Source organism: Manacus vitellinus, unplaced genomic scaffold, assembly GCF_001715985.3.
Source record: "Manacus vitellinus isolate BGI_N305 unplaced genomic scaffold, ASM171598v3 scaffold_3_pilon, whole genome shotgun sequence".
Lineage (NCBI taxonomy): Eukaryota > Metazoa > Chordata > Aves > Passeriformes > Pipridae > Manacus > Manacus vitellinus.
Genome location: NW_021940535.1, coordinates 5,923,415 through 5,944,617, shown reverse-complemented (window position 1 = coordinate 5,944,617; position 21,203 = coordinate 5,923,415). Strand labels below are relative to the sequence as shown.

Genomic DNA, 21,203 nt, shown 5'->3' with positions numbered 1-21,203 from the left:
AGACACTGGAACAGGTTGCCCAGAGAGGTTGTGGATACCCCATCCCTGGCAGTGTTCAAGGCCAGTTTGTGGTCTAGTTGAAGATGCCCATGCCCGTGGCAGAGGGATTGGGACTAAATGATCTTTAAGGTCCATTCCAACCTTAACATCCTGTGATTCTATGGCTGAGCACTCTTTTCCTTATCCCTCTGTTCAGGGGATCTGTGCATTCTGCGTGTTTCAGACTGATGGGGTTGTTGTTTTTTTTCCACAGAAGGAAGGCCCAGTGTTGCCAGTTGCTTGCTGTTTCTTCCCATTGTCTTTGAATTTCACTGACGTGTGTCTCTTCCAAAATTAGCTGAAACAAAGCTGCTCAGGCTTATTGAGTTTAGTATGTGCCTGAAAGTAGGAGGCAGGCATTTGAAGGTTTTCTTTTTTTAGTTTTAAGTTTCTCTCATGTGAATTTTGTTAAATCGTGCATCTTTCATGTTTCTTGTACGTTCAGTATTAGAGGGCGTTCGGGGAGACTGGATTATGGATGACCTTCTGAACTCATGTCCTGCAAATTCTTGCTCACTGAACAGGCACTAAAACTCAAAGAAGTGCATATAAATCAGTTACCTTATCTGTGTAATTAACTGTCTGTAGGATGAGGATCAAGAAACTTGTTTTAAAGGATATGGAGTCTGCAGAAAGGAGATGGAGATACAGAATTTTCCTGTGAAGCGCTTTTTTTTTTTTTTTTTTGTTGCAAACTGAAATACAAGTATTGTGTCTGTTTCTCCACTTTTAGCTCGAACACTTGATTATCCTCGCTTTGTAGCATGTGACAAAGCCAAGTACTGATTTTCCCTACAACCTTCATAGAATGAAGTAACACCTGTGATGTTACAGTGTTACCTGTGGCTGACAGCGGTAGCTCAGCTTCCCGTGGGCCAGGCTCTCAGGCTCTCAACAGTATTTCCCACGTGTGCTGTTCTTCTCATTATAAGAGTTCTCTGGATCAAAGGTGCATGGTGATGGAAGTCTTTCCTGCTGTGTGGAAGCTGAGCACTAATCCGTTGCACAACTTGAATCGTTTTCTGGTTTCTATTGTGTATCTAGAAATTGTATATAGATCATGAATAGGCTTTTCAAAGCCTTTGCATTAAAAATGCACATAGTTGGGATTTTCATTTTTGCTCTCAGAATGCAGATGTGTATGAAGTGTAATAAGTTTACTTTGCAACAACCAAGTGATTTTATGTACATTGATTGTGCAGGAGATGAAAAGTTCAGATTAAACCCGGCTTGTTGTACTGCATGGTTTGGGAAGTGAAGTTCAACTGGGACAGTGAGGCAAATATGCTCAAAGTAAGGTTAGCCTGGATTGTGACTGTTACACCCTTAGCATCCTGATGGAGGAAAAGGAGGAATCGTGTAGAGGATCGACTACAGAAAAGTTTGAGGAGGATTGATTTTGTTGAAAGACTTTTGAGTGCCCTAGCAACAGATTATGAGTCTTAACTTCTGGGTTTCTGAAAACTGAGTTCATCCAATTGGGGAACTGCGCTCCTCAGAAGAAAACTTTCAGGCAGAATCCTGAAGTTGTTGATGTCTGGATGCAGCTTTATTTGTATGGGATTTACTTTACTTAAGAAAAAGTTACTAGGCCAGATTTATGATAAATGCTGAGTGTACAGCAAAGTTACTGGAAGAATTAATTTCACGTAGAGTAGCTGTCATCCTGAAGGTCTGCCAGCCAGTATCATGTACTTCAAGTCTTAAAATAAGTACCATTTTGATCATGTTTTTTGACTTGTGTAGTAATGTGTTGAAATTTGCAGAAGTGATTTTTTTGGAGTAAAAGGGAGTAATCCATATTTTAATGGAGGGCAGGTTTTAGCTACAGCTGCCACATGTTGGCTTGTCCACCTGCTTTGTAAGTATCTTTAAGAAACAAAGACACTTCAGTTTGGGGGCAGCTGTTTTATTTTCATGAGCTGTCTTATGCAAGTATTTATTAGCTACTTCTGCTATTTCAGGTGTCACAGTAAGACTCATTCTGCATCTGTTCTCTTTAAATTGTAAATCATTAATGCAGAGGCAAGTTTCTTGCTCTTAATGAAAAGATGTCCTGCTTGCTACTCCCATGCTTGGTCAGGTCCCTGAAGCAGTTCTTTCAGTCCTAATAGTAAAGGAGGTGTTAGAGGTAGCTATGATAGAGTTTGCACACTTAAGGACCAGTTTATAGGTGTGGTTAACTTTTTTTTAATGCATGCCCTCCTCCCACTTGGGAAAAGGTGGAGTCCTGCTGTTACACTGCTATTGTCCTGCCTCCATCTCCAAGGAGGAGGAAGTGGGTGTGTATAATGCCCATGACAATGTGTCACTGTCAAGGAAGTTTTATGTTGGCAGGCTGTGCAGCCACTTGCAGGGAAAGATACAAAATTATTTCGGTGATGGATGTTGGATCTAATGGTTACATTTTCCACTTGTGCAGGATGTTTTTGCAGGTGATGCTTTGTTCTTGGTTTTCTAAACCATGAGCCTGTGCTACAGTAGCTGCAGTGGCCTTTGTCTTTGTTGGGGGCAGGTAGTTAGCATAGTAAGCAGGAATGAGGGTCACAACCTGGTGGTTAGTTTGAGATGCATGAGCAGAATTGGCCAGCTAGTTTTGCTCAAATTCCTTTGTGTCAGGAAAAACCAAGTCTGAAGCAATTTGCACGGAAAAGCAACGGCATTGCGCAACTTGCGGGAAGTTCAGGCACAGACTGACCAGGAACACTGTGTGGTGAAACATAGCCCTCAAAGCTGCTGGGCACCCATGTAAGGCAGAAGTTTTGCCTGCTAACACCCCCTGAAAACCAGCTGTTTCACCAGGGTACTCCTGTAGGTATGTGACTTCCCTCAAGTATGAGCAAGTGCTGCAACACAGGAGGCATTGTCTGCTGGCAAAAAGTGCTTTTAGCTGCTTCAAAGATCAGATGAAACAGGAATAGTTGTTAAAGAAATCTAATCTAGGTGACTACTGTTGTGTGATAAATGATCTCCTGTGATCTCTCTCCTCACCAGAAGCTTTAATATTTTGGTGGTAGGTAAAGTTGGCTTCTAATTAAAATGAACATATTTTCTCCAAGGGCCCGTGGTGTTTTCTGAGGGCATATAGTCTTATTCTTGTATGCTTTCTTCTAACATAAAAATAGCTATTGCAATTTAATGGCATAGTTTTGTCCATGGTGAGATTGTTCCTGTGGTCTGCTGTTGGTCTGAGAAAAGTGGGATTTGTTTTGTTCACTTTTTCATAGCTGGGTAGTACATATTTTTCGTTCTTAACTTTCAAATTCCAGGTGAAATCAGAGTATTTTCAGAATAGTGCTGCAGTAACTCCTGTCAGCTTAGTCAAAAGCCAGTTAAAATTAAATGGAAAAAATAGTTTTGACCAAGAAACCTAAATCCTTTTTTCTCTTTTTTTTTTTTTCCCCAGTATACTCCTGGGACTCTCAGTGGTCAAAAGGGCCTTAGCTTCGTTGTTTTACAGTTTTCATTTGGGATGATGTATTATCATTACTTGTTCTGTAACTGAAATTCCTTAAAGGGCTTCAGGAAGGTCTGGTTGCCTTGAAAGATAGCAGTTAAAAAAAAAAAAGTTTAAAGGAACATGTGAAAGGTTGAATATTAAAGAAACCATCTCAAATTCTAAGCCAACAAAGAATGAAACAGTTGAAATGTCCTGGCTTCAGCTTTCACGTGCTAATTTTGCTTCAGGAATTGAACAAATCTGCTTTCTTCTTGAAAGGCCTGTTCTGGACCAGCGGTTTTGGTCTCCTTAGATCAAAGGCCTCCCCAAAAGTCATTTGAAAGAAGCTTTCACTCCATTTACCTTGCATCTGCCAGGTGCATACAAATGGGTTTTCACGGGACTCCTGAAACAGTTACTTGATTTTACACTCAGTGCAGCCTGGTGCTGATCCAGAGCAGAGTGATTGATGCCTCTGTGAGTGGAAAGACTCCTCAATGAATTGCAGACCTGAAACATCGCTGTAATTGAAAGCAAGATATATTGAGGTGGCAGAGGTGGGATGGAGCAGTCAGGAAGGAAGCCTCATTTTAAAGTGCTGCCTCCAAACCACCTTTGTACTAGCAAGATTGTAACATTTGGGTTTATGGCAACTGTTCTACTGCATGATGAAGGGCTTCTGTTTGAATTTAGGTGTCATTTCCGTGCCCTTCTTGCCCAACAGAACATGTCTCGCTTCCCACATTTCAACAATATATCCGATGTACCTTGGTGGCACCTGTTATGTGGATCCGTGTGTATTAATTCTTGTTGTGTCCATTTTGTTAGTTTGCCTTGAAATTGGAGATAGATGTTGCCACTTTACTGAAACATTGATATTGTTGGCTGGTGTAGTGTGGACAAAAATGAAACAGTCAAACATTTGAGTCCAAGCTCTTTGCAAAATCTAATATCTATTGCATTTTTACTTTTCCAGAATCTGTTACAAAAGAAGCCGATGATGACAGTGATGATGATGATGATGATGAAGATGATGATGAAGATGATGATGATTCTGTAGTTAAAGAAGAAAATGGTGTATTAGTCTTGAATGATGCAAACTTTGACACCTTTACTGCGGACAAGGATACTGTGCTGCTGGAGTTCTACGCACCGTGGTGGGTTCACAGTGGTACCTCCTTATGTCCAAGATGAGATGGCTGTTGAGGTCTTCTCTGCCAGGACACACTCCTAAACAGTGAACTTGAGTTGCAGTTTTAAAGATGACATAGGAGTAGCTTGCTTGCAGGAGATGCACTGGATGCTACTATAGTCCAGGGAAGCAGATGGTTCTGGTGGTGTAGAGGAACCCTTTTCCCTGTACCATGCAATAGCCAACAGCCTGTTCCTTCTCACAGATGTGGGCCATGCTGAGGGATCCCATGCCAAGGGAAGGACAGCCTTGGTTCTCCCTGCTTTGTGCCTGTTGGGAACAGAAATGGTCCCAGTGAGGCCCAGAAAAATCATGCAGTGTGGTCTTGCAGCCTGCTATTGTCCTTGTGCTGGACCACTGGGAACTTTTGTGCTTCCTCATCTAAATGGAGGGATGAAGGTGACTTCCCTAGTAGTGGAATTGCTAGAAGGTTTTCCTTTTAAAATTCACATTTCTGTCCTTGTCAGAAGGGTGTGGTGTGATTAAGGACATAGCTTGTTTCTATTATCAGTTTGAGCAGTGGCTCATACATCTACCTAATGATAATAGTTTCTGCTGGCATCCCAGGACCACTAGTGTGCTCAGGGGAACTACAGTGGACTTACCTGCATATAACCGAGACAAAGAATTTAGGCCAGAATGTGCCTTCTCTTGCATTCTTATGGACAAAAATAATAGGGATGGTTACTGGGGGAAAACAAGAGTAGAATATATTTTTAGTCAAGTTGCTGAGTTAACGTTGCAGCCAGAACCTCTTTTCCATTGTGATTTAGTGATACAAAGATGACTTACTCATAGCTCCTTTTCTAGTCTTTGAATAGAAGGGCGAATGTGATCTTGAGGTGGAGTTGCATTTTAACTGGTGCCATTCTTGTTACAGAGAATCCCATCCCTCCTTGTCTGCGGGTACTAATCCTGCAGCTGTAGCTCGCCTGCATGGAAACTAAACATAAAGCTTAATTTATCTGAGCAGAAGGATGTTGTGTCATCATGGACTAAACACCTCTCCTTTTTTCTACTCCCCATTCTGCCAGTTAAGAGGCTAAGGAGCCCAGGCTATCTGCCACACATTTCCTCTTTTCTTCCCCCTACGTTTTCCTGGTTTCATGTTCAGCTTGTCAAGCTATATCTGGCTTTTCTTATGCTGATATCCTTTGTCACATCAGCTTTTGCAGCAGAAGCCTCTGTTCTTCCCAGAAAGTTCTGCTGTGGCCAGAGAGGGAGCAGGTGCTCTGATACCATGGTGGGTGTGAGATTTCATTAGACCAACTTAACTTCTGGTTCATTTTTCTCTTTAGTTCAATTTAGGGTGGTAGGTAGAGAAGATAAAACTAGATTAGGGAGAAGCTGAAGTTGAATTGAGACTGTATTTGTGGAGGCGGGAAGGAAGGAGGAGCATGTACAAGACTTACAGTTTTGTTGTAAAAGCACCTGTTGAATTTTTTTACAATGGCTTTATAAAGCATATGGAAATACACTGCATGTTGAATGAAAATTAGGGAAAAAAACCAACGTTGGGATTTGAACGAATTAGCTATAGTTACTTAATTTGTCAATTTGAACATTAGCTTTATCTCTCCATAATCTGAACACACAGCAAGACAGACATTTCTGTGTTGATTATGTGAACATCTGTCAGAAGGCATCCTGGAAATGCAGAGCAGCAGAATATCTCTGCGAGTCCATTGTGCATTTATGTATCTACTTGTGTCTTCCTCTGACAGGTGTGGGCATTGCAAGCAGTTTGCTCCTGAGTATGAAAAGATAGCCAAAACTCTGAAGGAAAATGACCCTCCTATTCCTGTTGCCAAAATAGATGCTACTGCAGCCACTTCACTAGCAAGTCGTTTTGACGTCAGTGGCTACCCAACCATCAAAATCCTGAAAAAAGGCCAACCTGTTGACTATGACGGTTCTAGGACGGAAGATGGTAAGCACCAGTCCTTTGCAGGTCTCTGTAAGAAAACAAAGTAGTATATGATCTTGCTTCTTAATATGTGACTATTTTGAAGGACTTTGGTCTCACGTTACCTTATCTTAAGCAGAATAATACTATGAAGGCTGAAATTTTTCCTGTTTTCTCAACTGACTGCATGCTAGAGGACAGTTTTGCAGGTTGTGGGTAGTGCTGTTGCTGACAGGAGGTTTCTAGAGATATGACTTGACCAAAAGAGGAAACAGTCTCATGCCTGCTGAAGGATCAGCCAATAAACATCTGATCTATATATTGACTGTATATAAACCTGCTTGGTTTTCACTTAATTGATGTGCCCAGCTTCAGTCAGAGAGGAAATACTACCTTTTCTGTCTCTTTTGAGATGGAATTCACGTACTACAGTGCTGCAAAGTACAGATCTGTGCTCTGGATAAGTAAGATGCAATATGGTGTGAAGAGAAGACCTTCTTGGCAATGCCATCAAGGAAATAAAGCATAAAGGAGATTGATTAAGAAAGCATTCTCATGTAAGCTTGATGTGTAAGCCTCGGTCCAAGACCATGCTCGCCACTCTAATTTTAAATTCTTGTTATCATCTCTTGCATTTGCCATGCTAGTGCTATAATAATGCACACTTGCTAATTGGGTTATTGAACTGTATTTCAGCAATTGTGGCCAAAGTGAAGGAGGTCTCTGACCCCAGTTGGACCCCTCCACCCGAAGCTACTCTGGTATTGACCCAGGATAATTTCGACGATGTCGTGAATGGTGCTGACATAATCCTGGTGGAGTTCTATGCTCCATGGTAAGCAAGAAGGCAGTCACCTGTACTTGCCTAGCACAGCTGGCTTGAACAGGCTTGGTGAGCCTGATTTCTGTTGTTATGCCTCTTTACACATCTTTGCCTTGTGCAGGTGTGTATAGCTCTGGTGTACCTTAGTTCTAATCTGAACCTAGGATCACGTTGCAAATCAGTTGAAGACTAGACTAGATCTATGTCCCAGCAAGGGGTGGTGTCGAAAGCTTCACTGAAGATTCTCCTTATTTACTAATTTGGGACCACGTTGAGATACTGAAAACCAAAGATAGTTGGTCCTTAGTTTAAAAATGGCCTCTGGAAATGAAACTACCTATAGTAGTGTGAGGCCAGCTTCAAGTTGGAGAGACACATATTCCTAGGCTGAAGTGTCCATAGGAGATTCAGTAATCCCATTTCTACTCTCGGCATTCTGGAAGACTTAACTCTTCCACTTCAGAGGTAGAAGGTGCCTGGCAGACTTCCTGGGTTGTAAAAACTGCTCTCTGCTCTCCTTCCCTAGGTGTGGGCACTGCAAAAGGCTTGCTCCAGAATACGAGAAGGCTGCCAAGGAGCTCAGCAAGCGCACGCCTCCAATTCCCTTAGCTAAGGTTGATGCCACTGCTGAAACTGAGCTTGCCAAGAAGTTTGATGTTACTGGCTACCCAACTCTCAAAATCTTCCGCAAGGGCAAACCTTATGACTACAGTGGGCCACGGGAAAAATATGGTACTGCAACTTCTACTTTTTCTTATTTTCTGAAGGATTGACCACAAATATTTTAACATCTCTATAGGACTTGCAGGCTTGTTAACATCATAACAATAGAAGCTGGGGAAACTTGACAAATTGTGCTCTTCATAGGCCAGCAATTTAAATTTGTCTGTAATCTTTGACATCTTATGGTGGTATATCAGCTCCTTTTAATATAAAGGAAGTTAAATACCCATGGTGAAGCAGTGGCAATATGAGTAAATGGGCAGCCTTTAATTGTACTGGAATGCACCATAAGGACTGGCAAAATACTCAATATTAAGTTCTAATAAGAGGAAAGACTTAAGACTATCCAAGTAGAACTTTGATTCGTAGCAGGTTCAGGAGACAGTGAAGTGTCTGGAATTTCATAAAGGAAGGTCACTTGCAAGATCAGCCAGCATCCATGGATCTCATGCTTGGCCACCTCTTCTGAAACTAACCTGAAGGAGAATATCCAGAACTGCAGCTTTAAAAACTTAGACTGAGGTCTTGCTGATTTGGTCTTTAAGTTATTGTGGGAGGGCTGTCCCCGATGTCACATGGTGTTTGTGGGAAATGTGGTACTAAACAATGTTGTACATGGAATGCCTGAACCTTTCAGTTCAATAGAAGTTCTAAGCAACTTTTTGGGGGCGGGTTTGTCTCACAGGTATTGTCGACTACATGATTGAACAGGCTGGTCCTCCATCCAAACAGATTCAGGCTACCAAGCAGGTACAGGAATTTCTGAGGGATGGGGATGATGTCATCATCATTGGTGTCTTTAGTGGAGAGAATGACAAAGCCTATCAGCTCTATCAGGAAGCAGGTACAGAATGTTTTAAAATATTAATTAAATATGTTTTGTTAGGATTCTGCCTAGGACTTTGGGTGCAGAGAGATCATTTATTTGTGTTCTTAGTTCAGTAGGGGGGGTTGAAGAGGAACAAGAAGTAGATGGAGGGGTGATCTACTCAAGAAAAAAGCTCACACCAGATTTTGGGGTTGTAGCTGAAGTATCAGCCAGTCACAGAAGATAATTCCTCCTAGTACAGTGTCCCTAAAAGCATGCAAACTAGGGAGGAGGGAGAATTTGTGCCTGAGGAACAAATCACAACTTCCTGGCTTAAAGCCTATGTATCTTTGCTGTCTGTTACTGCTTGTTTCATGCCTGACAGTTCCAGAGACTGGGCTTTGCCAAGCTTGTTTGGGGTGAGTGGCCTGGAGAAAGAATCATCATCCACCTCTGGATCAGTTTAGCTAGACCATTCCTGGCCACCTGTCTATGTCTGCTTCTGGAGCTGCTGTCATTTGTAGTTGGATTAGGAGCTAATTTGTTGCTCCAGCATGGAAGACTACAGAACTGTTTCCCAGGCTGCCCCAAAGCAAATAGTTTGGCTAGTTGACCCATTTGGGGGGAAGCCAAGAGATATAAGAGTTATAAACAAATAGCTGTTTTGCTGTATGTTTTGGAAGCTCTTCAAGGTTTTTGAGGTATGTAGAATAACTCGACAAGTTATTCTTGTTGAACAGCATTCAAATAGTGCTGCTAGAATTGTATGTGTAGTTACATGCTTCTCACCCTTGAATGAGAGCTTTGTCCAAGACTGGGTTGTTCTGTGTCCCTTTGAGAATAGGAAGAGAGTTTCCTTGCAGTGCAGTCTCAAGATTTCAGTTGGAGGCTGTCAGCCCACTTCTTACTGACTTTTCCTTCACCCTAACCTTAATTTTTCAGCTAACGGTTTGAGAGAAGATTATAAGTTTCATCACACCTTCAGCAATGAGATTGCAAAACTACTGAAAGCATCTCCAGGAAAACTAGTTGTCATGCAGCCAGAAAAATTTCAGTCAAAGCATGAGCCCAAGATGCACATTCTGAATCTTAAAGTGAGTAGCTGATACAGAGCTAGAAAGTTTGTGTGCGGATTGAAGGTTCTCTTTCCTTGTATTTATGATCAGTTGGCATCTTCCTGTTGGAAGTACTCCCACTAGATATTTGAGGCAACTGTTTGTCCACTGAAACTGTATTGCTTTGTTCAAGAAAACTTTATGAAATTAGTCCAGATGTTACATTTTCAAATAATAATTTTATCATTACAATATTCAGTTCAAAGGTAGAACACCAAATTATCCCTAGTGCTCAAAGATTTGAAGAGTATGATGACAGTATTGTTTATAACATGCCCCTCTCTCATTCATGTATGCATCAATATTAGTTTTCAGTAGTGTGTAACAGAAATGCCTCTTAAATCTCCTTGTCTGAACCTTTCTTGCAATTTTTTTGAACAGGATTCTACAGATGGGTCGGAGATTAAAGAGCATGTGCTCAAACATGCTTTGCCTCTAGTTGGTCATCGGAAGCCTTCCAATGATGCTAAGAGATATGCTAAGCGTCCTCTAGTGGTGGTCTATTATTCTGTGGACTTCAGTTTTGACTACCGAGTTGGTAAGTTTGCTGTGATTACCATTCCTCCACTTTGAGAGGAAGCAGGCAGTAAGTAACTAGAAATTGCCAATCCCCTTGTGTTCTGATTTTTCAGCTACCCAGTACTGGAGAGGCAAAGTCCTGGAAGTGGCCAAAGACTTTCCTGAATATGTGTTTGCTGTTTCTGATGAGGAGGATTATTCTTCTGAAATAAAAGATTTGGGCCTGCTTGAGAGTGGAGAGGACGTCAATGTTGCCATTCTGGATGAAGGTGGCAAGAAATATGCCATGGAGCCAGAAGAGTTTGACTCTGATGTACTGAGACAGTTTGTGCTGGCATTCAAAAAAGGTACAGTTTCTAAAATAGGGTTCTCTAAGCTATTTGCTCTGTTTACCCAAGAGTTTTTCCTGAGGCGATGGCTATAATAAAGTCATTTGTGCAACCTTGCAGTGTTCTGTGACTTGAAGCTTTTGGATGTTTCTTACCTCTTTTTTTTTTAAACTTTGGTTCATTAACTTCGTTGCTTGGACTATGCTGTGACTTCCAGCTATACTCTAAACCTGAGCATGTTATGTTTGGCAAACCTAAAATGTTCCTATGGCTCTGAAGTGTGAGCTGATCATTCATATTTGCGATTTCTGTAATAAATCACTAGTTAGTACCCTGTGGATGGACAGCCGTAAAAAGATGAAGAAAGGTTCTAGGGAATTATGAAACAAATTGTTAGCCATATTTCACCAGGCTATTTGGCTAAAAGGTCACCAGCAAACCAGCCTGTTTCAGGGGCAAGTTCATTTGCTGGTGCAGTGATTTTTTCCCTGGCAGGAGGATGTACTACTACCTTTTCTTGGGGGAGATTGTAAGGGCTGCTCTTACCATATTCTAACAGTGCTGTGTGTTTTTCTTTCTTCTAGGAAAACTGAAGCCAATTGTGAAGTCCCAGCCAGTGCCAAAAAATAACAAAGGGCCTGTGAAAGTGGTAGTGGGTAAAACTTTTGATACCATAGTAATGGATCCAAAGAATGATGTTCTCATAGAGTTCTATGCCCCATGGTGTGGACACTGCAAGAAACTTGAACCAGTGTATACAGAGCTAGGCAAAAAATACAAGAATGAGAAAAATCTAGTTATAGCCAAGATGGATGCTACCGCCAACGACGTGACAAACGACCACTACAAAGTGGAAGGATTCCCCACCATCTACTTTGCTCCGAGGGACAAGAAGAACAACCCTATTAAATTTGAAGGCGGGGACAGAGATTTAGAGCATTTGAGCAAATTTATAGAGGAGCATGCAACAAAACTCTCCAGAACAAAAGAAGAGCTTTAGATAAGTTGAGGGTGGTGAAGAAAAGTTGTTTGTACGTTGTAGTTAAAATCAAGTTACTGACAAAACTTCGTGAGAGAAGAGTTAAGCAGTTTGAGCAAAGAGATTCTTGAGCAGTAAAGTAATTGCAGTATCTTTTTTTTTTATATATGGCAGAAGAGTTTTTTTCTGGACACTGAACTTAATACTCTAATATGAATGTCTTGTCTTAGTTATGGTTTTGATCTTTGGAGAAAAATACATCCTTTATTTTTTGTGACTATCTTGAGCTTTATTCTTTGACTCAAATGCAGCTGTTTTTAAGTTAAAAGATACTACCAAAAAGAGAGAAGCAGATTCCTCAGCCAAACAGATTTCTTTGTCTTATTTGTTGTTAGGGTTACTGGGGTGAGCAGTCTTTTCAGCCGGTCTTTTTTGTTATGTTTCTGTATACCTCTTCTTTTGACTATATCACTGTATTCATTGAGGAGGATAAGAATGGAGGTTTTCTAAAGTGTGGATGAATTATTTGGTCCTATTGAGATAAGACACAGTGACTTGCTAGCCAAATATGCCTGTCTGTTTTAGCTTTTTACCTCTCTGTAGAGAGGGTGATGCTAAAATAGAAAGTTTTTCTAATTTACCTCACTTTAGTAGTCTATATTGACCCATTTATATCTTAGTCTTCCTAAATATGTTTTGGAGTAATTGGAGTGTGCCAGAAAGAGCATTTAGTGGGTGGAAGTGCTTGGATTCTGGTATCAGACCTGTGTGTTACTGTCTCCTTTCCTTTTGCAGAGGGGAAAGTTTGATAGTGATTCTTCTTTAGGGAAGGAGATTGAGACTTTCTGATGGCCTTTATTCCTGTAGCAAGTACTGCAGGTACAAAAGATGATCACATATTCTCTGTGCTCCTCTTGGGAGAATATGCATTAAAAAGTGGGGTTTTATCTTGAATGTCCCACTTTAGGTATGTCCATAAATTTATGGGCTGTGTTGATGGCACAGACTTATGTACTCTAGAAGCACTGTCTGACTCTTCTCAGAGCTGTGTTGGTGCAGTGGGTGTGACTTGGGAGTCACTGAGGCAGTCTGGATACATATTTCATTTTACAGGTAGTGCTACTCCAGCAGCACTGCTTTCTGCCTTGTGAAGTATCATCAGTCTTCCTTCAGTAATTACTTGTTTTGTTAATTTTTAGCTTTTGGAGGTCTAAAACCACCACCTGATCATTCTTTAATTCTGGGGAGATGCAGTCTTCTGTGTAGCCAGGATAAAACCATGTCCAGAAGGTGGCTGTTAAGGTATAGTCTGAGTACCCAAAAGAGCCTGGAAGGGGGTATGCAGTCCTTGTCTTTTCCTACTGCACTTTGCATCCCTGATGAAGGGACATGCTTCCCTGTTGCCTTAACAGGGGACTGTTCTCCAGTGACTGTTAACAACCCACACAGCAGAGTGTGACTATCAATTATTCTTGAAGAGGTATGTGGGACTGCCTGAAGGCTTTCCCTTCGTTAATGGTTTAGCTGAAGCTAGTAAACAAAGCTCACCAGCGAATGATGAATGAGGGGGACAGTATCAAATCTCCAGAGAGTATTGCGGTGTGCCTGAGTGCTATTCAGCTCCTGTTGTTTATCAGCAAAAGCTGAGAAGCTAAGCAAGCAAGTGTTAGAGCAGTGTAATCATTCACTTCAGGCCCTGGCGTTGTAAATCTCCTCTTTTCACATTAGAGGGCTTTTTTTCTCTACTGTACTTAGATGTACAGGTGTCTGTTAAGCTTAGGCAGTATTTCACCTACAAAACCCTTACCAAGTGCACTGTCTTCCCATCAATTGCCGTTTCTGTTTGCAGCTTTTCTGTAGAGCCTCCAAAGGCCATCATCTGTGATAAATATGTTGTGCAGGCAACAGGAGGGAGATCAGACTTGCCTGAGCACCAGAGGTGATTTTTTTCTGCTTTAGAAAGTATGCATATAGGCCAAGTAGCAAAGTCTTGTCTTCCAGTGATATCAACTCAGTTCTTCAAAGAAGTTGGCACAGACTTTTCAGATTGGTTCTTAAAACGTAGTTCAGGTTGTATCCTTAAGCAAATACCTCACAAAATGCTGCAGCGAACTAAACTGCTCCTGCTTGTAAGTTAGTTGCAGACTTTCCGGGGTTTATTCCAAAATAGATGCTGCTTAATCACCAGGAGGATATGGATAAATAGGGAGCATGTAGAAGGGAGGGTGAAAAGTCCCTTATTGATGGTGAAGACTGCAATCAGGGCTGAAGCTCCATTCTTCTTGAGTTAAAGTTGAGCGTGACAGTTTCTTACGTCTCTTCTTGTAGGTGGTAAATTATAAACACTGTCATTGCCAATGCTGTACTCTTTCTGTAAACTTCTTCCTCCCAGCAGGAGCTGACACTACTCTGGGTTGAAACCAACCTCTCCAGCCTGCTGGGAGGCCTTGTGGCAATAAAAGGCTCAGGGCCCAGGGGAGTGTCCAAGGTGTGCTTGCTCAGTGCTCCTGACACCTCACTGTTTCTTGCCTTCACAGGTGGAGGCAACCTGGTACATACAGAGTTACTTCAGGACTGTGCTCAAAAACCTGAATTTTGTTCTGGAGCACCAGTGCTTAAGTCAGAGCTGAATAAGGAAGAGGAATACACTAGCTGCAGTGTTGCTTACAGTTTCTTGACAGCCATAGGTGCAAAAGCAAGCAGTGTTACCCCAAATAGGTTATGGGTTTAGGTTATGAGCAGAAGAGAGAATGAGGATTTGTTCCATCCTTACACTAGTGTCACCTGGCCACGTTTACTGTGAGTCCTTGACTTTGCCACACACCTTGGCATCTGCATGTCATAATAAATATATTTATCACTTCCCAGCAAGGTGAGGACGCTGTTGCCTCTCAGCTTTCGGCAGTCATACTGGGAAGCAAACTGCTTTCCTTTGTTCCCATATCCTACCCCTTGCTGTCTGTGCTATCCACATCACATGAACTTTCTGTGAAACTCGCTGGGATGGCTACATCATAAGGACTGTTTTCTCTGCAGATAAAGTGATATTGATGTGATTGATGCCTTCTAAGGAGAAGAGCTCATACCATCTTTCGGAATTTGTTAAATGCATTATGCATGTCTGCTTTTCCCTTCCTGGTGCATTAGGATGCTTTTCTAAACATTCTAAATTCTTTAATTAAGAAGTTGCCTGAGTGCTACTGATTAGCCCTTCTACTGATTAGGTTTTCCCTTCTTATAGAAGAAAAATAAAAGTGCGTACAGTGCAGAATAATAAGAGAGCTCCCCTCACTTACTCTTAGTCACAGCTGCATAAGCATATGGCATCATTTCTGATTATGATTCCAGGTGGAAGAAATCCTGCAGTTCATGCAGAACTGATTTGTATAATACTAACAGTTCCTGGATAGGCTCAAAGGAGCCTGGCCTGGCATAAATATCTCCTAAACATGCATCCTCTAGAAAACAAATTTATTTCTATAAACTGTAGTACATCAGTAGTCAGACTTGAGACTTCTTTGGGGCCAGTTCCTTTCCCTGAAGGGTCAAGAACTAAGGTAAGCAGCAACTGTAGCGGAGCTGGTGCTCCTTGAGGAGTGAATTTGTCTGTACTGTCTTTGGGACAGTAAATATGGCCTGGGATCTCGATACTGCATCAGTTGCTAGCTTTTTTGATACTGGAGGAGATTTGTTAGGAGTAGATGGTTTGCAATCAAGTTATTACTTAGTTTCTACTCTAAGCAATTTTATACTTCAAAACTGTGAATTATAATGATGCCTGGGTATGGCCTAAGATTGTCTGGTACCAAGCAAGCAAGGCACTGCAGGGCTGGAAACTACTCCACAAAGTTGATCTGTCCTTTTGTACATGAGGCTATGTGTTGAGGAAATGGGCTTCTGAAAAGCAGAACATGAATAAATGATACAGGTTAAAGGCTTCTCTGGAAAGTAGCATTAACTGTAGCGGTCAGACTGGTATCCTTTCTTTTCTGGTAGGCAAGAGAAGTCACTGGAAGCTGTCCATGCTCCACAAGCCTTCTTGATCACAGCCTTCATTAGTAATGGACTGGTCAGAGGGTTGAGTGTTGCAGTCTGTACGCTCAGCCCTTGGTGTGGGGTAACGGTATGTCAAGCCCTGTGCAAACAAGTGTGTAATCCACTTAGTCAAACTGGTATGGACCCTTGTATCTGTTATGCAATATGGCTTTGGTTTGCTGTACTTAAGTTGCAAAACTCCCTTTTTCAATGCAGATCAGGGATCTATGAGCAAGCCTAGCCAAAGTCTCTGAAGTGCAGTAGCATCTTGGCTCAGTTGTCAGGTGTTTTTGAGACTTCAGCTAGTGGTGCTGCACAGCGTGAAGTGAGGTGTTGCAGGAATTGCTGCACATCACAGCAGTGCATTTGTCAGGGGAGGGCTCTCAGTGACCAACTACAAAGGGCTCCCCTTCTTTTCCTGCCTGGATCCATGGTAGGTCACATGAAGCCATGCAGCCATGGGCTGGAGAAATGTTGTTCTGCCATGTGTGAACTATTTTGATACCTGCCCAGAATCCCGCTCATAAGTCAGCTTGTTCTCTTTCAACATCTTTGGAGGTTACTGTGCACCAAAGCTGGTTCCTTTAGACACGCTCTGCATGCTGTCAGGCCACAGACTGATATCATGTTAGTGCTGGATTTTCTGTGAGAGCAGCTGGTTTTATATGAAGCCACTGTGCTGTAATCTGATCCTCTGCACCATTCCCAAGTGTGTGGACAAGCTCTGTATGTACCATGAAAACTAAATTATCATGTCTTTCCAGAGGCTGGGTGAGACTGCTTGGGTCTGAAAGGACGTTACTCTTCTCCAGTTTCATTTTTTTTCATCTAGAGAGGAAGAGATCTGCTCTGTGATTTACTCTGAATCCTTACATTAGAAAGGTGGAAGTTTCAGTTTCAGAAATGCTGTTCAAATCCCAAGCTGTGTGTGGCTTGGTAAAGGTAAAGGAGATAAAGCTATTTTTAGTGCAAATAAAACCCTTATCACAATCAGTAACCCAATCCTCTGAAGGATTTCCATATGCTGGGATTTTGAACAGCCAATTGTTTCTTCGTAGTGAAAGCTGACACTTATCAACCTGCTCTCAATTAATGCCTTGCTGCTTGCCTTTCTCAAAGTTACAGTGGCCTTCCTGAAATTCAGTGTGTTTTGCTTTACAATAGGAAAGAATTGTTCTTCAGTACAGCCTGGTAAAATGCTGCTCAGAATGATAAAAGCAGGGTAAAGGAAAATACAGCAGAAGGTGGTCTCAGGGGAAGAAAAAAAAAAGTAAATGGTAACTCAATTTTCAGTTTGAGTCAATGAAGTCAGAGAAATCAAGGCTAGACAGGACCATTTACTCAGCTAATCTGACTGGTTTACATATCAGACCCCAAGTTCTCAGCTGTTTGCTTTCCTTATTCAGCCTAATAACTTGCATTTAAGCTATGGACCTGTTCCAAACAAAAGAATGCAACAGAACCAAAGCTCCACAACTCTGCTAAGTGCTGATGCTGCACTAATACTGATTTCTAAACCACAGAATTCATTCAGGAAATGGAACTTGCCATTAGAAAGTGATACTACTGCTTTAAGTAAGGAAGGCAGTTTTGCATTCACTTGCAATGTGAAATATTTCATGTGTTACTTTTGCTGATGCCTTTGGACAGTAGACCTTAGTCATGTATTTTAATGTGGGGGGGGCCCCTCTTCTTTTGTGATTTTGAGTTGGTTTTGGTCTTTTAGAGTCTCGTTTATATAACAACTAAAGGATAGCAAGTAAAACTGCACTAGCTTAATTAAGCTGTAGGTCCTCCCAACCAGCAGATCTTCACAGAGGACCTAGTGACAGACAAGTGGGTAGAGCTTTGTTCAAGCTCTTTTCAGTAAGCCTGAAGGAGCAGCAATAGAGCACACAATTACAGCAGATGCAGAGAACTGTTTAATGGTGTACTAATGAGTCCATTGAAATGTAAGTGGCCTTACTACAATCTTCCTGCCTCTTTATTTTTCTGAGAGATCACCCTTAATGTTCAATTTGGACAAACCAGCCAATCTTTAAATAGAAAAATCACACTTTAAATAAAAAACAACAAAAAAAAAAGGTCACAATGGACTGTTTTTTCATTCTTTCACTTCCAATATGCACTGCAAATATTAATGATCACCTTGAAGCCTGCTGGTTTTCCATAGTGGCACAGCAGTGGGTGTAAGGACAGTGCTTCCTCATACTGGAAAATGTCCAAAAGAACTGGTAAGGATCAAAAAGTCTTTCTTTGATCACTGTGATACATCAACAGCTTCAGTGGTAGGATCAAATTGGTATTTGTTTGGAATTATTTTCCTAACGATGCACCCCATTTTCCTGAGAATTGTAGGAATGCTCAGCTTTTATGACATACAGTACTTAAACACTTCAGCCTGAAGAGATCCTGTTGAACTATGGGTACATAAGGAAGAAATCATCCCCTTGGCTGTGAAACACTGCACTTTGAAAGACCAGACCAAAGTCATTGATGGAAAACATACTGCTTGGAAAGGAAAGAGGAAATGAGGATAATATGTGAAGATCACTAAACATATGTAAGTGAATAACAGGTAGTACCAGGCACTACAACTAATCACCTGTATTTGCCACTAGCAAATACAGATCAATAATTATGTGAGGGCAAGAGAACATGAGAAGACATTTGGTCCGAGAAATGGATCAGCTCAGACATAGAATAAGTAGAACTGTAAATCTTGTGTTGTTTGGAGGGGAAAAAAATAACGTTGGCACAAAACTGGTTTGGTTTGAAACCTTCCTCACTTTCATCTTATCACTAGCTGAAATCAGTAACCAATTTAGACCACACATTTTAATAGTGACAAAAGAATGAATGAACATTGCCTGACTGAACAGAAATGTTCCTCTACTAGACAAAGAAACTAACTGGTAAATTTAATTGCTTCAGACACTTTGACTTCGGAGAATCCATCAAATGCATTCAAAAGTATCCTGCTGGTTTGCCACAAGAAAGGAGTGGTTATTATGTGGTTCTCTGCTATCTGTCTCGTTTCCTTTCTCCTCGGTCAACTTCTCTTTCTTCTGTTAAATAGAATCCAGTGCTAACCTTTCAGAATAAGAAAGATAAAGCCAGAATTATGGAGGCAACAAAGTTTTCATCCTCCCAAGTAATGATTTATTAGATCCTGTAAAATATTCACTATCTAAAAATTAGGTGACTGATCCCTGCACTGGAATGTAGAGCCTGAATTTTGGTATCTGGGATGCACCTACAGGGGAAAAATCTTCCTGGATGGGGAGAATCAGACAAAATCCGAAACAAACATGGTGGTGAGTGATGTGCATTCAAGCTCTAGCCAGCAGAAAAGGGCCTCAAAGTCACCTCTCTTTCAGACTTAGGCAGATTTCTTGAGGTCACAGAAATGTGCTTGCAGTTTATTGTGATCCTCAGCATAAAACTCTGGAAAGCGGGTGAGTAACATGCTCCACTGAAGAATTTATCTTCACACAGAATGTGTGACCCTCCGCATTTTTGCAACAGTGGTTGTAGCACTTGCCTGGGGCCAAGGGAACACCTCTCTCTTCCTAAAAATGCTCAGATGTGTTTCTTTTCAGACAATGCTCTAGTACTCTACCCACTAGAGACAGCTAGGCTGTCCCTTCCACTGCATCCATTTAGAGAACTAAAAATTTGTTAGGTTGGAGAAAAAAGCGAAACTTCCCCGGATAGCTGGTGGAGAGGACCAGCTTACTGATCTCATTCATGGGGCAGACAGGTCCTTCTCACCCAGTGCTGAGGTTGGACCTGTGTTACGCTGAAAAGGCTGCCCAAGACAGCAGGGCCAGAAGCAATGACTTGACTACTGGACCTGGCACATGGAATTGCTGCTCCCAGCCCTCCCAGTCTGTATAGCTTGGGAGAAGCTGGAGGTGTCGTCTTCTTCTCATCCCTGTGTACACAGCAAAGCAGGGGGGGGAAAGGGTGGTTTGAGAAGTACTTCTCTGCTCTGCTTGCTTTGGGGGAAAGGCTTCTGAAGGTAAAGGGCTTCAACGGAAAGAGTTGGGGATGAGGCAAGGAACTGTGCAGCTGAGGGTAAGGAAAAGAAAAAAAAACGTGTGGAGAAGAACAGAGCACCAGTGGAGGGATGAAGAAATCAAGAGGTAGGAAAAAACAAAGATGTGGGTGTGTTGTAATGCAATGCTTTATCAGCTATCTCTTCTTACTTCCAAAGATGAGATTTTTTTTTTAAACCCTAAAAGAATGAAATCTCATTTTCTGTTTGGTTTTGGTTTGTGTGGTTTTGGTGTTTTTTTTTCTCTACAAACCTGCATTATTTCTTTATGTGCATTAAAATATGAGTTAATTCTTCATGTAGTAATTTTGAACTCTGTTGGCATCCTTCTTTTATCCATATATGGAAACTATTGATGCCCTTATTTGCAGACTTGAGATACACAAACAGATAAAATGTACCTTTAGAAGTGTTCCAGTGTGCTCTGAAACTTCCTTTATCTAACTAGGTGTAGTTTCCAAAGTGAGGCTTTTATACTGCTCCACAAAAATATTTAGCAATACTTCTAATTGTGCTAAGTGCATTTGTATTCATAAAGAAGTAGGAATTAGTTTTCAAGAACAAGTTAACTACTTCAGATATTTCCATCTTTCTCAGCAATCCTTTGGGGTTTTTTTTCTGAGAAGAGCAGACAGTTCTCTTCATATCACTTCAAAACTAAAAAAGAAAAAGTTACATTACATGTATAGTTCTTTGTGATGTCCAGTCTTTCTCCAAACCCCTTTAGCTTAAAAATGCCCTGAATTTCTCACTCTTTGGCTCTTCTGAGATGCTTGTCTTACCTGAGCCCAGAATTTGGATGATCCATCAATATTTTCATCCCACAAAACTGTTATGGCTTCTCCTAACAGACCTAATACTCATGGGCTTCCCCTGGAGCACTAAACCCCCACAATTTCTGACATGTTAAACCCCTTAGTTGCCGTAGAGCCTGACTTGGCACCAGCACTACACTGTTGATTTGCTTCTCTCTCACTTCTCCCCTCACGGCAAGTAAAGGGTAAAGGGGTGCAAGGCCATCAGGCGTTTTGGGTCCTGTGCTCAGCTAAAAGCAGGGCAGTGGCCACAAGAAATGCGGGGGGCCTTTGTGACTGAGCACCTCTCTGTCCTCTCCGTCACCCTGCTCTCCAGAGGGGCACAAGTGACACACTGGCCACTGTGCATTGCACTTGGCCATCCCAGTGCTGCTGGGAGGCACAAGGTGCAGCCATTCTTATGTAGCAAGTTCTGTCTCAG

At 41.6% G+C, this 21,203-nt stretch overlaps 1 protein-coding gene across 1 annotated transcript in view; it reads left to right on the top strand.

Annotated features, from left to right (window-relative positions):
* The window catches only part of PDIA4 (protein disulfide isomerase family A member 4), a 35,620-nt gene extending 18,286 nt beyond the window's left edge, over positions 1–17,334 (top strand). The window contains exons 7-15 of the mRNA XM_029961742.1: positions 4,455–4,635; positions 6,395–6,600; positions 7,273–7,411; positions 7,926–8,131; positions 8,808–8,966; positions 9,873–10,024; positions 10,427–10,583; positions 10,678–10,911; positions 11,478–17,334. Coding sequence (XP_029817602.1) covers positions 4,455–4,635; positions 6,395–6,600; positions 7,273–7,411; positions 7,926–8,131; positions 8,808–8,966; positions 9,873–10,024; positions 10,427–10,583; positions 10,678–10,911; positions 11,478–11,893 — 1,850 coding nt within the window. The 3' untranslated portion in view covers positions 11,894–17,334. The remainder of the gene's footprint in view (positions 1–4,454; positions 4,636–6,394; positions 6,601–7,272; positions 7,412–7,925; positions 8,132–8,807; positions 8,967–9,872; positions 10,025–10,426; positions 10,584–10,677; positions 10,912–11,477) is intronic.
* The last annotated feature ends 3,869 nt before the right edge of the window (positions 17,335–21,203 follow it).